The sequence below is a fragment of the Pseudophryne corroboree genome, chromosome 5 (assembly GCF_028390025.1).
Source record: "Pseudophryne corroboree isolate aPseCor3 chromosome 5, aPseCor3.hap2, whole genome shotgun sequence".
NCBI classification, from domain to species: domain Eukaryota; kingdom Metazoa; phylum Chordata; class Amphibia; order Anura; family Myobatrachidae; genus Pseudophryne; species Pseudophryne corroboree.
In genome coordinates this window covers 287,704,724-287,721,314 of record NC_086448.1, presented here as the reverse complement: position 1 = coordinate 287,721,314, position 16,591 = coordinate 287,704,724, and the positions used below count along the sequence as shown (strand labels likewise).

Here is a 16,591-nt window from a genome sequence, read left to right as displayed (position 1 = left end):
AGTAATTTGCTGCGCTATCATTGGGGGTCATTCCTACCTGATCGCACGCTGCTGATTATCGCAGTGCAGCGATCAGGCCAGAACTGCGTATGCACTGCAATGCACAGGCGCGTCGTACAAGTGCAAAGCGGATCGGGGCCCAGCGATGCATTCTACAACGAATCCGTTCGCATGGGCGTTTGCAAGTAGATTGACAGAAAGGAGGCGTTTCTGGGTGTCAACTGACCGTTTTCAGGGAGCGGTTGGAGAAACGTGGGCGTGTCCAGGCGTTTGCACTGCGGATGTCTGACGTCAATTCCGGGACTGAACAGGCAGAAGTGATCATAGCGGCTGCGTAAGTTCTGGCTACTCAGAAACTGCACAAATTGTGTTTGCATCTCTCGGCTGCAAAAGCGATCGCACCCTTGCACAGCAAATATACACTCCACGGTGGGCGGCGACTATGCGATCGCACGGCTGCTAAAAACAGCTAGCGAGCGATCAACTCGGAGTGACCCCCATTGTCCTTTTAGGCATTTCAGTTTATTTATAATCTCCATATTGGCTAATTTGGAATTATCTGCTTGTGTTTTGTACAGTTATACAGTAAGGAGGAACTTTGTTTTGTTTTTACTTAGTTGTAGTCGCACTGTACAATAGTTGCTGCAAATTGTGACTTTTTGGAGGTCTACAAAGGTTTTTATTATTAATTTGAATAAAATGTCACAAATGAAAAAATGTTTACACTGTGTATCCTATAATTTATTTTAGGTCATCTGTATCCTGGATTATTTTTTTTCGATATACTTTTATTATGAACTGTCCTTTTTGGGCCTAATTCAGATGTGGTTAGAGTTGCTATCACTGCTGCATCCTTGGAAGCAGAAGTGATAGCTCTGTATGGTGATGCAGCAGGAGGAGTCTAATACATCCAGATGCCTCCTGTCGCAGTAGTGATCCGACTTGCATCCTAGGACGCAGCATCCAATCACTCATCACCATTGAGTGGCTTACGACACCAATGAGGCCATGCAAGCCGCCTGTTGCAGAGGCCAGGAAATTTCCGTCCAACTACAGAGATCCCTGACTTATTCCCTCCTCCAAATGTCGGCGACACCCCCGTTTCCACAAACGGAGGCCTTTGCTGCTCCCCAGATGGCAGCAGACTATTAATCACTTACGGTCTGCTGACCTGTATCCTGAGTCGCAGGACCCATTCGCGCATGCCCAGAACAGGTCTTGCATATGCGCAAAGCACTGATAATCGGTACATTGCCGCACAGGGCGCAACTGCAATCACATCTGAAATAGGCCCTTCATGTTGTCACTGTGTTTGTTTAATACTTTAAATACAGTATACTGGCCAAGTAAATTAGAGACCAGGGCCATTTCAATGAAGCGAATTAACATTGCAAGTACTGTATATTCTTTGGACTGTGGTAGGAAATCAAAGCATGGAGAGACTTTATTACTGTTATTTGGATATTGTAGCACTTACATTGAGGGATTTGTGATACAAATAAATAGCATGCAGTTACATGAGGCAGAAGGTAAAGCTGGCACTGCCCAAATGAGCTTACTAACTTCAAGCAGACAGGAAGTTTTTTTTAAATAAACTCCAAGGCTCTAGTGCCACCCACTTATAATTTTAATGAATGCTGTCTAATTTTGCTCTGTTTAATGCGCTGGTACAGTGATTCTCAAACTGTGTGCTGTGGCTCCCTGGGGTGCCTCAGGACACTTGCAGGGGTGCTTTGGATTTGTGGTCCAGGACCAATTCAAATTATTTATGGTCCATGTAGTAGGCAAAACCAGTGCCAGTGGCTATTAATCATAAAATATGTGCACTAACAGAAGCAAATCCTGTCCCTCGCCACATAACTGAACCTAAGGATGATGTATAAATAAACACAATTTACTTCATTTAATATTTCTTTCTAAATTTATCAGTAAGAAACCTTTAGCCTAGGGGTGCTGTGAAAAAAATTCTGATACTCTAGGGGGCTGTGATTCAAAAGAATTTGAGAACCACCGCACTGGTATGTGATAGGTCATAAGTATCCATGTTTTTTCTTCACATACAGTACAATATAAGTTATTATATATAATTGTTCTGTCATTTTATATATATATATATATATATATATATATCTGTCTATTTGCAGAATTTACATATATAATGATGCAATTTTCATGTACAGATGATTTCACTGGAAGGTTTTGCTCCTGCAGGTGTCACAGCTGCGTCATGAATTGTCCATGAAAGATGAGTTACTTCAGTTTTACACCAGTGCAGTAGAGGAGAGTGAGCCAGAGTCCATCTGTTCCACCCCGTAAGTCACTACTATTCTCTTACTCAGTGTTGTGACTTCATGTGGACAAAGTGCGAGTTACCTCCCTGGAGTACCACCTTTCCTCACAACTCTGCGCTCTGTTAGATGTTTATTTGTATAAGGAGGGAAAACCGTGCACAGCCAGAAGAGATGAGCGCTACAGATCGTGCTGAGTTAGGACAGGCTATGAATACACGCAGTCATCTATTTGTTTTACTGCAGCAGGCTTTCATATATTTGAGAGGTTTCAAGTTACAGTAATTTCAGCTGCCTAGAGTGATGGCGTCTCTGTCATAGACTGAAGATGTCTAGGAATAAAACGTTGTAAGCTATTCAGCTTGTGTCTCTGCACTAATGACCGGATAAATATGATGCTATATAGACACAACCAACAGATGAAAAACTACCAATAGATTGAAAATGTTGTACATTTAATGTGTTCCCATTATGGGGACTAATATACTGTATTAACAAGCACAGCAAAACATGGTCTTGTAATTTCCAAATGGCAAAATCTTCATGTGTGTGATTTATCTAATAGATAAGAAATGAAAAGGGAATTTCGTAGTTTGCTTTTTCATGGCGGGAGATTGCTGCCTAAGAAAAAATATTTGCTTTCTCTGACTAAAGAGCATTTGTTAAAAATTTTTATAGAGCAATTGCCCTAAACTGTCAATATATACATAAACATTAACTTGATAGGTTTCTGTAATTAAAATATGGCCATATGTTTTTTAAATTATCTTTCACAACACTGTGGGTGTGCTACACCTATAAACCATACTTCTTGGGAATGTGCAGTCGTAAAAATCTGTGTTCGTTTGTACAATATGACATATGCAAGATCATGCTGCGATTTGCAGGTATCTGTGGTTCTTTATTTTCCAGGTGCTGTATACCATTGTTTTATTGCTGATTATGACCCACATTTGCCTGGTCAGCATTCACTAGTTACACGTTAAATATAATTTCATTTGAAAAATGATGTTGCATTAAGGTAAAGAGGGTACCATTGAAATGTCTCTAAGGCTGGGTACACACCAGACCCGTCGTCGTGCCTTTAGAGCGGTCGGTCCAGGTAAGCATACCTGTATACAACACACTTATCTGACCGGCCACTCGATGTGTTGGTCCTGTCATCCAACTGGGAGGGCCATCGGCAGTGCTGCACAGCCAATGCCATATGTCTGTGAACATATCGTTTGTATACACCCACTGACCCGCTCACGATATATCATCAGTTTGCTTGAACAGCAGATAAATCGCCTAGTGTCTACCCAGCTTTAGTCTGATAAACATGGTCATATTTGCATTAAATTATTAAAAGCTGGTAGAACAGATGGTAGCTTTTTAGTGTTGTCTTTGCTAATTGTGCTACTCTGCAAAACTGTGATTAGATTTTGTATGAATATGTGATAATGGGTTGAATAACACACCATGTATAACATACAACACTCCATGTAAACAAACATATCTTGCATACAATTCAACACTCCATGTATGTAATGCATATCAGAATCGGCTTTATTGGCCAGGTGTACTCACGTACACTAGGAATTCTTTGTGGTACAATGCATCGCCAAGCAGCAACATGAAGGGGGAATACATAGCATACGAAGGGGGAAGAACATAGCATACATTACACACATTACACGTATGAGTTGATACTGCACATTGCAACTGTACAATAGACTCAACATATTAGACATATTATACACGTAGGACTAAACACAAAGGCTGCTTGGCAGAGCAGCACCGAGGCAGCCATCCGCGGCGCCAACTAGAACTCAAACAATGCACATAATACAGAAGATTTAAGTATTACATCAAAAGATAAACCACACAGACAATAAAGACAGAAAGCATAATGCAGGGTTGGTGTAAGCATTTTGGGTAATAACCTCCAGGGGTTGTGTATTCCACCCTCACAAGGTACCAGGTGCGGCAGCCATCTTAGGCGCTCTGCGTAGGATTACCCAGGGTGGAATAGTCCACCCCCAGAAGAGAACACAAAACGGGGAGATTGCAGAGTCCTTAGGTTCAGAGTAGGGTTCCACTAAAACCATCAGGTCCATGTATTTTTCATCCCATCCACAAGTGCACCAGATAAGGCAGCCATGTTGGGCGCACTACGAAGGTTACACAGTGGGAGATGAGCCATACAAGGGCCAAATGCATTTACGGGAAAACTGACACGAGTGTAGGAGTATGCTATACCCTGCATGGAAAGATCCAAATGAAGCACACCCTGCCCATGGAGGGACCATCCGAGGCAGCCATGTGAGGCGCACTGTGTAGGTTACTGCTGGCAGGGTGTGCAACCAATGGAGGTACACATTACAGGAATAGCACACAGTGGGGGGAAAGTACCCTGTAAGAAGAAAGAAGGGAAAGACACATTTGCAGGAAAACATTAATTTGTGAAAATGATAAATGTCCTGGTCTCATGAGAGCAGTGCGGGTGTGTGTGAGAGTGTGGGGAGCAGTGCGGGTGGGTGTAAGAATGTGGAGTGCACACTAATGTCCAATGGAACTGACCCAGCAAAATCTGGTCCTGATGCGCACGCCCCTCAGTTCCCTGCTCAGCTTGAGGGGTAGTCTTGGGGGCAGTCATGATGTTCTTGGACAGAGAAGTAGTAGGCATTGGTCCTGGTGTTCTCAAAGCAGAGGTGAGGAGAGGCCACATGATGGTCCCGAGTTGCAGTGTTTGGGGAAATTGTATTATTTTAGATTTTAGCGTAGTCCAAATCCAGTTCAAACTCCGGTTCTAACTCCATTCTTAAATCATATTCTTAACAATTGCATTCTTCACAATTGCAAGCAGGCCAAGTCCTGACTGCAGGCCTTGATAATATTGCTCTTAAATGCTCCAACTATATCAGCTGGCAAAGGGGGAGGTATGCAATCAGAAGTTCAGCTAATTAACAGAGGTTATTTTGCATTGAAGAAGGATCACAGACATTTGCAGACAAACTTCCTTGGGGTGTGAAAAGTGTAGCCAGAGAGAGATGAGAGACTCAGATATAAAAGCATGAAGATGGTGTTTTTACCTGTGACACTTTACATATAACACACACTATATATATATATATATATATATATATATATATATATATATATATATATATGTGTGTGTGTATGTGTGTGTATATATATATATATATATATATATATATACACACACACACACACACACACACACACACACACTTCTCACATACAACATTTCATGTATGCCGGGCTGTCATTAGAAATTGTGTGGCCCAGGACTAACAAACTAGATGGTTCCCCCGGGTGTGGTTCATCAAATCGACAGTGTCTAGGTCGACAATGTTTAGGTCAACCACTATAGGTCGACAGTCACTAGGTCGACATGGATGGAAGGTCGACAGGGTTTCTAGGTCGACATGTGCTAGGTCGACAGGTCTAAAGGTCGACATGAGGATTTTTTTTAGTTTTCGTTTTCTTCGTAGAGTGTCCGGGATCCCAAATTAGTGCACCGCGTCCCCTCGCATGGCTCGCTTCGCTCGCCATGCTTCGGGCATGGTGCCTTCGCTCCGCTACCGCTTCGCTCGGCACACTTTACCGTTCCAATCGTAGTCCACGTGGATCGTTAAGTATGAAAAAATTCAAAAAAAGAAAGAAATTTGAAAAACTCACGTCGACATTTAGACCTGTCGACCTAGCACATGTCGACCTTCCATACATGTCGACCTAGTGACTGTCGACCTATAGTGGTCGACCTAAACATTGTCGACCTAGACACCGTCGATCTTCAGACCGGATCCCGGTTCCCCCCTCCTGCCACCTTATCCAACCCTTTGATTTACTTAGGAAAGGACTGACTGCAATAGAAAGTATGGGAGCTCAGGGATGGTGTGCTGTTGGGATAGAGTGGAGGAGATCGAGCCATGATGGCGCTGGTGGGTAGGAGGGGGCTGCGGATAGAGTGGAGGGCTGAGACCTAGGGCTAAATTTACTAAGGTGGGAATTTTTTAGTACCGGCAATATTGCTCATAGCAACCAATCTTTCTACTTAACATTTATCTAGCTGCTTCTAGAAGATAATAGATAGAATGTGATTGGTTGCTATTACAAAAAAAAACTCCCACTTTAGTAAATTTACCCCGTAGTGTCTGTACACAGCCAGTTCGACACATCGGTAGTGCTATGGGAGTAGCCGATAAAGAGAGAGTAGAGCTGGAGACAGACCACATGGGATGGTGGTGTTCGGTGCAGACCGAAGTGACCTTTTAAAATGCTGCACACACACACACATTCATTGAGCATGTATGTATGTATGTATATGTGTGTGTGTGTGTGTGTGTGTGTGTGTGTGTGTGTGTGTGTGTGTATACACACACATATATAAATATTAAGCTGCATACGGTGCTGTGCCTTCTACAAGCAGTGATACTCAGGCTGCAGGACACTCTAATGGGCATTGAATTGTCACTCCATGTATGCCTACAACACTTCTGACGTACAACACTCCAGGTATGCCTATGACACTTCTCTCGTACAACACTCCAGGTATGCCTATGACACTTCTCACATACAACACTCCAGGTATGCCTACGACACTTCTCACGTACAACACTCCAGGTATGCCTACAACACTTCTCATGTACAACACTCCAGGTATGCCTACGACACTTCTCACGTACAACGCTCCAGGTATGCCTACGACACTTCTCATGTACAACGCTCCATGTATGCCTACGACACTTCTCACGTACAACACTCCAGGTATGCCTACGACACTTCTCACGTACAACGCTCCAGGTATGCCTACGACACTTCTCATGTACAACGCTCCATGTATGCCTACGACACTTCTCACGTACAACACTCCAGGTATGCCTACGACACTTCTCACGTACAACACTCCAGGTATGCCTACGACACTTCTCATGTACAACGCTCCATGTATGCCTACGACACTTCTCACGTACAACACTCCAGGTATGCCTACGACACTTCTCATGTACAACACTCCAGGTATGCCTACGACACTTCTCACGTACAACGCTCCAGGTATGCCTACGACACTTCTCACGTACAACGCTCCAGGTATGCCTACGACACTTCTCACGTACAACACTCCAGGTATGCCTACGACACTTCTCATGTACAACACTCCAGGTATGCCTACGACACTTCTCACGTACAACACTCCAGGTATGCCTACGACACTTCTCACGTACAACGCTCCATGTATGCCTACGACACTTCTCACGTACAACGCTCCAGGTATGCCTACGACACTTCTCACGTACAACACTCCAGGTATGCCTACGACACTTCTCACGTACAACACTCCAGGTATGCCTACGACACTTCTCATGTACAACACTCCAGGTATGCCTACGACACTTCTCATGTACAACACTCCAGGTATGCCTACGACACTTCTCACGTACAACGCTCCATGTATGCCTACGACACTTCTCACGTACAACACTCCAGGTATGCCTACGACACTTCTCACGTACAACGCTCCATGTATGCCTACGACAATTCTCACGTACAACGCTCCAGGTATGCCTTACGACACTTCTCACGTGCAACATTCAACATATGCCAACGATATTCCTCACGTACAACACTCTATGTATGCCTAAGATATTCCTCACATACAACACTCCAGGTATGCCTACGACACTACTCACGTACAACACTCCATGTATGCCTACCACACTTCTCACAGCTCCTTTACCCATGGGAATATGGACTTTTGCCTCATTTGAATTACTATACACTTTAAGTTCAAAAATGTATACTGTTCTTACAATTATAACTTTTTGTTTTGTTTTTAAGTCTAAAAAGGAATGAATCTTCATCTTCTGTCCAAAATTATTTCCACTTTGACTTTCTACAAAAGAAACTGAAAGATCTAGAAGATGAGAATATTGTTCTCCGAACTGAGGTGAGATCCCTTACAGCTTTTCTCACCTTGTTACGGCAGATCATCCCCTAGGCATATAGTTGGTTGTAATTGTTTTGAGATTGTGCATAATGTGCTTTGTCTAAAGCAGTGATAGGCAACTTGATTTCCTCCACTTAGTCTCAATAGTAATTTGTTAATACATTTGACCAGTGAAGGACACACCTAAAGATATAAGCAGACATTTTAAATAAGCATTACAATCTATAATAAATATGACAAAAAGCAGGAAGGAGCTGAGGGATTCAAGTGAGGGATTGGATGGCTGCCCCCATCACTGTACTAAACGCATTACAGATTGTTAGTGCAAAATGCTGCTCATTAGTGACACCTAGTGACTGAAGGAACTAATACACCTCTGTCTATATTCTTTGGGTCTTTAAAATCATTGCATGTTTGCTGTATGGATAGTGAGTGATCAGTGATGAACAAGAACAATGGAGTTTTCACACTACATATAGAATGTATGTGCAAAATACTGAGGGTCCTTTGTGTTCTATTTGCACTGTTACACTTACCAGTCAATACAAACAGAGTTCCGTAGAGCTACATGATTAAACATAAAATCTTTTATTTTCTAACGACATATTTGTTAGAAGTGGGATATCATGAAGCTAGCCACTTTATTATCGAAGTAGGAGACCTATCTATATATTTTATATTTAGGCTGTCCCCATGTTTTTGTGGTGTTTTCATGGTGCCCTAATAACACACTGTCATCTTTACAGGCATGCCACTTGCAAACCGAGACCTTCACATATGAGGAAAAAGAACAACAGCTTGTCAATGATTGTGTGAAAGAACTAAGTAGGTCACCTGCTAAAAAAAAGTACAAGTACATTTATTAAGCCCATTCTGTGTTAGCAGCAAATCAAATGAAATATGCGTTTGTTTCTGAGGATTAATTTATGCCCCTGATAACTTGTTACCTTTCATTTTGTACATTGCTTGTTAATGGATGATGTGCCTTTATATTTCAGGGGATGCCAACATCCAGATTGTCAGCATATCGGAGGATTTAGCAAAGAAAACTGAAGACGCAGCACGGCAACAAGAAGAGATCACTCATCTACTGTCACAAATCGTGGATATTCAGAAAAAGGCAAAATCTGTAAGTAGATTAGAAAAATAAAGTTGTCTTAGAGTCAGTAGGTCCAATGTACACTGTTCTACCCTTACTGTAGCCGTTTCTGTGTTAGAGTGCCAAATACACCAACTGGGGTTATCAGGTAGGCTTTGCAAAATGTGATGCAGAAAAGGCATCTGCCTTGGATGTACTGTATGAATGCCTAGGGCCTGTGAACACAGGCATTAAACACTTCAGAAAATATCAAAGCGGTTCAGTTAGATCTTCCTAAAGTAACCTGTGTACTCTCATATTGATTTAGGGAATAGCATTAAAATGACTGACCTGGCCAATCCTCTTTTAGTATACTGAAGGACATACACATTGTATCCGTGTCTTATTTTAGGCATGGTTGTTCTTCAGCATGCTAGCCTAGAATTATCTATCACAGAGCTTCATGAGAAGCCTCCCATTATCTATCTATCTATCTATCTATCTATCTATCTATCTATCTATCTATCTATCTATCTATCTATCTATCTATCTATCTATCTCTAATGAGACAATTTTCCAACACATTACGGCTGTATTTATAGACTCTTCGAAAACTCTTATCCAATTTTGCCGCTTTTCGTGTTATTTCAATTTAGTTTGACCACCGTCAGTGCCGGGACAGATCAAGCGTAAAAGTCTATCCTGGTAAACATCCACTTGGCCAGATGTGACGTCTTTCTCAATAGCAAAAGACGTCAGTAACAGAAATACACTCATGCCGATCTCTTGCATGTGCAGTGCAGCCGCGTGACTCCCCTCTCGTGATGTCAATGGGATGAGCCCACATGTGCCGCAACCAATGGAGGAGTGAGTAGTCTGGGCACAGGTGCACTGTGGGAGAGTGCAGAAAGAGATACTGATCTTCTCTGCTCTATCCTACCTATAGAACAACATACAAATGGCATTATCTTTTCCATAATACCATTACTAAGCATCCTCCTTTGAGACCTATATTCAGGGCTGCATCAGTAATACCCCTTTCACACTGCAATAAAATAACCCGGTATCAGCCCGGTATATTGCCGGGTCGACACGGGTCGCTGTGCAGTGTGAAAGGGGCCATGGACGAATTCCCGGGTCGCCTGACCATGTAATTCAACCCGGGAATAAAGAAGGGTTATTCCCTGGATGGCAACCTGATCCGGCATATTGCCAGGTAGAGATGGCGGTGTGTAGGGTCCAATGCCGGGTCCCACCCGGGAAGGTCCAGTTTCCAATTCCCAGGTGGGACCCGGTATTGCGATGTGAAAGCAGTATTAGAGAAGCTCTAAGACAACTTGATGAAATTAGTGGTTTTGCTACAATTTTCTTCTCTTAAAATAGGGAGAAGAGAAAAAAATGTCTCTTCTCCAGCCTAGATGCCTGAGAAAAGACATTTCTCCTGCAGGGTCCACAGGTTATCCACAGGATAAACATTGGGATATGAGGTAGTGTCAGTGGATTGGCACAACGATCAAAGCTTTCGGCCTCCCAGAATGCAACAGGCAAGTCCCCTATATTCCCACCTCCTGGTTCAGGCAATTCAGTTTTTTTGTTGGTGCGGCAGGAGCCGGACCACGATCTTTGGGCTGCTGATTTTGACAGCCATAAGCTTGTTATTTAATTTGTTCTTACCATTTTTGAGCGATTTTTCTAAAAAGCATCTTACACGCACCTTAGAAAGAGTCGCTCCAACAACTCTCCGCCGGGTCGCGACAACACTTACACATGTGTACAGTTCTGTTTTTAATCGGGCGTTTGTGTCGGATTTACTAGCAAGTACAGCGTACATTACCATGCTGTTGCCGGAGTATGGGGAGAAGGTAAGGCGTCGGTGCCACTTAGCGGGGGAGACGCATGACACAGCCGCACTGTTTTCGGGGAAAGGAGACTACCGAACAGTAGCTGATACTGCTGCTACTTCGGGTGCACCAGCGCTAGCCCCCAGGGATCATAGGCTTCAGGGATTAGTGTGAGGCCACGATCCTTGGAGATGATGTCAGCAGTGGGGAGTGAGACGCTCCCCTGGTCGCCCCTCCCCCTGGTTTATGACCAGTTTCTTCCGACTTTCCTGCCATGAACTGATTTCCCGCATCCTTCTGAGATGCTGTGTATCTAAAAGGACCCAGTCGCAGCATAGGCGGCTGTGTGACTGGTGCGTCAGTGTTTACTTGGACGTCTGTGTTCACTGTAGGTTCACTGGGCGGTTGTGTACACTATTAGCATCTGAATCCTGGTAGCGGGGTGAAGTCTCCCTGTATCCCACTCTCCTGAGCCGGGTGATACAGTACTATTAAATACGAGTAGTTGGATAAGTGCCTGATGCATATGAGTCTCTAACTATTGCTGCTGTTTTTTTCGCTGTGCGACTGAATACGTTTAAACTCCTATATAAGTTAATGCAGTAATACGTTTCTCCTACATACTTGAAATGTATCTGTAGTTGATTATGTGCTCATATTGCTTATTATACTAATGTATAACCTGTGACTGATTGCTAGTGTGATTGCTGACTATTTCTGTCCGTTTCTGTGTGTTCCGATCCTCAATGCTGGTGCAAGGCAGGAAGGGATCAGATTGTATGTCACTTTAACAAGTTCTAAAGTGATTTCAGTCACAAATTGTGTAGCTAACACTGTACAGGTGTGTGATTTTGTTTATCATGTCTAAGCGAGGCAAGGGTGAGGAGGATACACTCTCCACAGCAGCACCAACACTGATTTTATGTTTGTCTTGCAAAGCTGGGTTAACCTCTCAAGACCTGGTTCAAAATGGATTATGTGCAAATTGTTTTAGTTTTCACTAAAGCCTCCTTAATAATTCAAGGCAGGCACAGGTTCAGGTTGAACCCCCATGGGCTACTTTTGCACAAACATTATCCAGTACAGCTGAGCAGATAATGCCAGCTCCTACACCTGGGATAGGTTATCCTGTTAACCCTTACATGCAACATTCCCCCTGGGGTTTAACACATCCAGTCCAGGAATCTGCAGCCTTTCAACAAAACCGGCTGAAAGGCCGGTGGAAGGTAAATCACATGGACATGAAACAACATCTTCACAGTCTTCATGTGTTTCAGATGTGGACTCTTCGGAGTATGAGGACTCATCACACTCTGGGTCTGCATACAGAGACGAGGATAAAGGCCGCTCAGTGGATATACCTGAGCTAATTATTGCTATGCAAGCCACTCTATCCTTAGAGGAAGCTGCAGAGCCTTTGTTAAAATCTAAGGCACCTGTGTTTTGAATTTCCTGGGTCAGTACAGCTGACGGAAATTATGCAAGAGGCTTGGGTAACACCCAGTAAGAAGTTTAGAATTGCAAAGAAATGGAACTCCCAATATCCTCTCCCAGCTGGGGACTGTTTAAAAAGGGAGGCGGGTCCCAAAGTAGATACGCATGTCATTCGATTGGTGTGAAAATCTACATTACCTCTGCCTTCAACAGCATTAAATGATGTCACGGATAGGAAAATAAATGGGTTTTTAAAAACCATTTTCTCCTTGTCTGGGGCAATCGTTAGACCAGCCGTGGCTTCAGCCTGGATGGCACAAGCAGTGGCAGCCTGGGCTAATGCGTTGGAGGATGAGCTTTCATTGGCATCTAGAGAGCAAAAATCCCATATTGCACATATAAAACAGGCGGCTATTTTTATGGAAGTAGCAGACTTGGATATGGGTACAATTGCCTCTCATGCCTCAGCAGTAGCAGCTCGCAGAGCGGTTTGGCTACGTACATGGAAAGCTGACTCAGAATCCAAGAATGTTCTGTAGTCTTTGCCTTGTACTGGAGATATTCTTTTTGGTAAAGAATTAGACAGTATTTTGGAGTCGGAGGCAGACTCCAAGAAAGGGAAGTTTCCTTCCACACACAAAGCCAAGCATAGATTTCCAGTTTTTTATCCTTTTTGTACTCTGAAAGCAAAAGGAAAGGCGTATGGCAAACAGTCTCAATCTGACAAGTCTGGTAAGACTAAAAGCATTGGGCTACCAGAGGGCCGGCTTCTAAGCCAGAAGATAAATCTCAGCCTGATGGTGCGGGCTCCCACCTGGGGGGCCCCAGGGTGGAAGGCCGACTTCTTCATTTTGCACCTGTCTGGCAGCAGTCCACAACAGATGCCTGGGTTCAAGAAGCGGTATCTCACGGTCTTCAGTGGAAGCGAAAGGCCAGGGCTTTGCAAGAGGCAGTTCAGAAGTTGCTTCAGTCAGGAGTGATAATTCCAGTTCCTCCTGCGTAACGAGGACAAGGTTTTCATTCCAACCTGCTTTTAGTCCAGATGCCAAATGGGTCGTTCCGGCCTATAGTCGGTCTCAAGGTGCTGAACAAGTACATTAGAGTTCCTCGTTTTCATATGGAGACTTTACGTTCCATTATTTTGGCCATCGAGCCGGGGGATTTTATGGTATCCCTGGATATACAGGATGCATACCTACATGTTCCTATAGCACTGTCCCATCAGTGCTATCTCAGGTTTGCTATCTTCCGCAACATTTTCAGTTTCAGGCCCTGCCGTTTGGACTGGCCACAGCTCCCAGAGTGTTCATCAAAATTATGGTGGTGATGGTGGCTTATCTCCGTCAGCAGGGGATAAGGATTTTTCCATACCTCGACAACTTGTTAATCCTGCCACAATCTCAGGAATTGCTTCAGTGTCATCTGCAACAGACAATAGATTGTTTACAGACACACGGTTGGCTCATAAATTGGGTAAAGTCGTCCCTGGTTCCATCACAACGGATGACTCATTTGGGGGCTGTGTTGGATTCGGGCTTCAGAGAGTAATTTTACCCCTGAACAAAATATCCAAAATTCAGTCGAGGATCCTGGAGCTGCTACACAGTCCGAGGGTATCCATTCACGCAGCAATGTGTGTGATGGTATCTATGGTGTCGACATTCGACATGGTGGAGTAGGCTCAATTCCACTCGAGGCCTCTGCAACGTCTGATCCTTTCCAAATGGAATGGGTTACATCAGATAATCAAAACACATACTATTGTCCTTCCTCTGGAAGTAAGGAGGTCATTACCCTGGTGGCTACAGACATCCCATCTGGACAAAGGGAGACCCTTTTGGATATCAGATTGGGAAGTTCTGACAACGGATGCCAGTCTTCAGGGCTGGGGACCAGTGTCAAGAAGAAGTTGCTTCCAGTTGCTGTGGTCCAAGGAAGAAACTTGCCTGCCGATAAATATATTGGCACTTCAGGCCATATATATGGCACTCATTCAGGCAAAGGACATCCTTCAAGGGAAACCATTTCAAATTTGCTCGCACAATGCAACGGCAGTAGCGTACCTCAATTATCAGGGAGGGACTCGCAGCCAAAAAGCAATGAAGGAGGTAAGCCACAGGTTAAGGTAGGCAGAACTTTATCATCCAGCCTTGTCCGCAATGTTCATTCCAGGAGTCCTAAACTGGGAACCGGATTTTCTCAGTCGACACGCCATTAATGCAAACAAATGGGATTTACCCCCCCCCCCCAACTCCCCGAGGTATTCCAGTCTCTGGTAGACAATGGGGGTTACCGGAGATAGACCTCATGAGAACAACAAAGTTCCCGCATACGGGTCAAGAACAAAGTTTCCCAAAGCGACCTTTGTGATGTCAGTGAGATGGGACTTTCGTCTAGCCTATGTGTTTACAATGATCACCCTGTTGCCCAGGGTAATGCGAAAGGTAAATCAAGGAAAGGGCGCAATGATACTAATAGCTCCGGCTTGACCCAGAAGACATTGGTACACAGAGCTGCAGTGGCTGTCGATGGATACTCCAGTCCTACTCCCTCAACGCTCAGATCAACTGTCACAGGGTCCTTGCTATTACAGGCACCTGTATCCACTCTCTTTGATGGCGTGGCTCTTGAGACTTCCATCCTGAAAGCAAGAGGATTCTTGCAACAGGTAATTCAAACAATGCTCAGAGCAAGGAAACCATCCTCTGCTCGCATTTATCACTGAATATGGCAAGCCTATATTCAGTGGTGCAGTGACCGGAAATTTGACCCTAGGTCATTTGGAGTTTCCAGAGTACTAGCATTCCGTCAGGCAGGAATGGACAGAGGTCTACGGGTGGCTTCCTTGAGAGTTCAGGTGTCAGCATTGACTGTATGGTTCCAAAAGAAAATTGCTAACCTACAGGATGTTCGCACTTTTTTTCTAGAGAATGCTTTACATCCAACCTCCTTTTGTTCCTCCTACAGCTCCTTGAGATCTAAGTTTTGTCCTAAAGGCGCTTCAAGTTGCCCCATTTGAACCACTGAAGCAAGTAGATCTTAAATGTCTGACAGCTAAAGTTCTCTTTCTACTGGCTATTGCTTCAGCTACAAGCGTTTCAGATTTAGGGGCATTATTAGATTGCCCTTCTTTTCTGATTTTTTTTTCCCCGCCTTCCGAGGGCCAGACCTTTCTGCGGGAGATGCATCATTGGGCGTAGTCCGTGCATTAAGGATCTACATGGATCATACCAGTGCCAACAGAAAAACAGACACTCTCTTCATCCTCTACGGTTTTCACAAGAGAGGATGGCCTGCTGATAAGCAGACACTGGCGACGTGGCTTTGGATGACTATTTCAGAAGCATATTCTCAAGCTGATCTTCTTATTCCGGCTAATGTCTCTGCTCACTTTACTCATAAGGTAGGTCCGTCATGGGCAGCACAACGTAGTGCTTCAACTAAACAGATATGTAAGGCAGCCACATGGTCTTCCTTTAACACATTCATTAGACATTATGCCTTTGATACCTTTGCCTCTCAGGCCGCTAAATTCGGGAGAAGGATTCTCCTGTCCAATCAGGAGCGTCCCCACCACTAAATTTACTTTGGAACATCCCAATGTTAATCCTGTGGATAACCTGTGGACTCTGCAGGAGAATTACGTAATTATGGTAGACTTACCGTCGATAACTCTATTTCTCCTAAGTTCACAGTATCCACAGGGATCCCACCCTGACGCACCTGATTTGAGGATACTTTTAACCTACTAACCTCTTCCTTCTTGTACGGAAGGGTGTGCATGTGTGTTGTTCTCGCCTGATTATGGCTTTCTATGATGCTCCTGCCTTGAGCTTTGGAAAACAACTGAATTGCCTGAGCCAGGAGGCGGGGATATAGGGGACTAATCCGTTGCATTCTGGGAGGCCGAACGCTTTGATAGTTGGTGCCAATTCGCTGATGCTACCTCATATCCCAGTGTTTATCCTGTGGATACTGTGGACTTACGAGAAATAAA

At 44.0% G+C, this 16,591-nt stretch overlaps 1 protein-coding gene across 6 annotated transcripts in view; it reads left to right on the top strand.

Annotated features, from left to right (window-relative positions):
• Nucleotides 1-16,591, top strand: part of TRAK1 (trafficking kinesin protein 1) — a 250,707-nt gene that overhangs the window by 190,466 nt on the left and 43,650 nt on the right. For all 6 annotated transcript variants that reach the window (XM_063922395.1, XM_063922397.1, XM_063922399.1 and 3 more), the window contains 4 exons: nucleotides 2,212-2,312; nucleotides 8,133-8,241; nucleotides 8,988-9,066; nucleotides 9,240-9,370. In XM_063922395.1, the coding sequence (XP_063778465.1) occupies nucleotides 2,212-2,312; nucleotides 8,133-8,241; nucleotides 8,988-9,066; nucleotides 9,240-9,370 (420 nt within the window). The remainder of the gene's footprint in view (nucleotides 1-2,211; nucleotides 2,313-8,132; nucleotides 8,242-8,987; nucleotides 9,067-9,239; nucleotides 9,371-16,591) is intronic.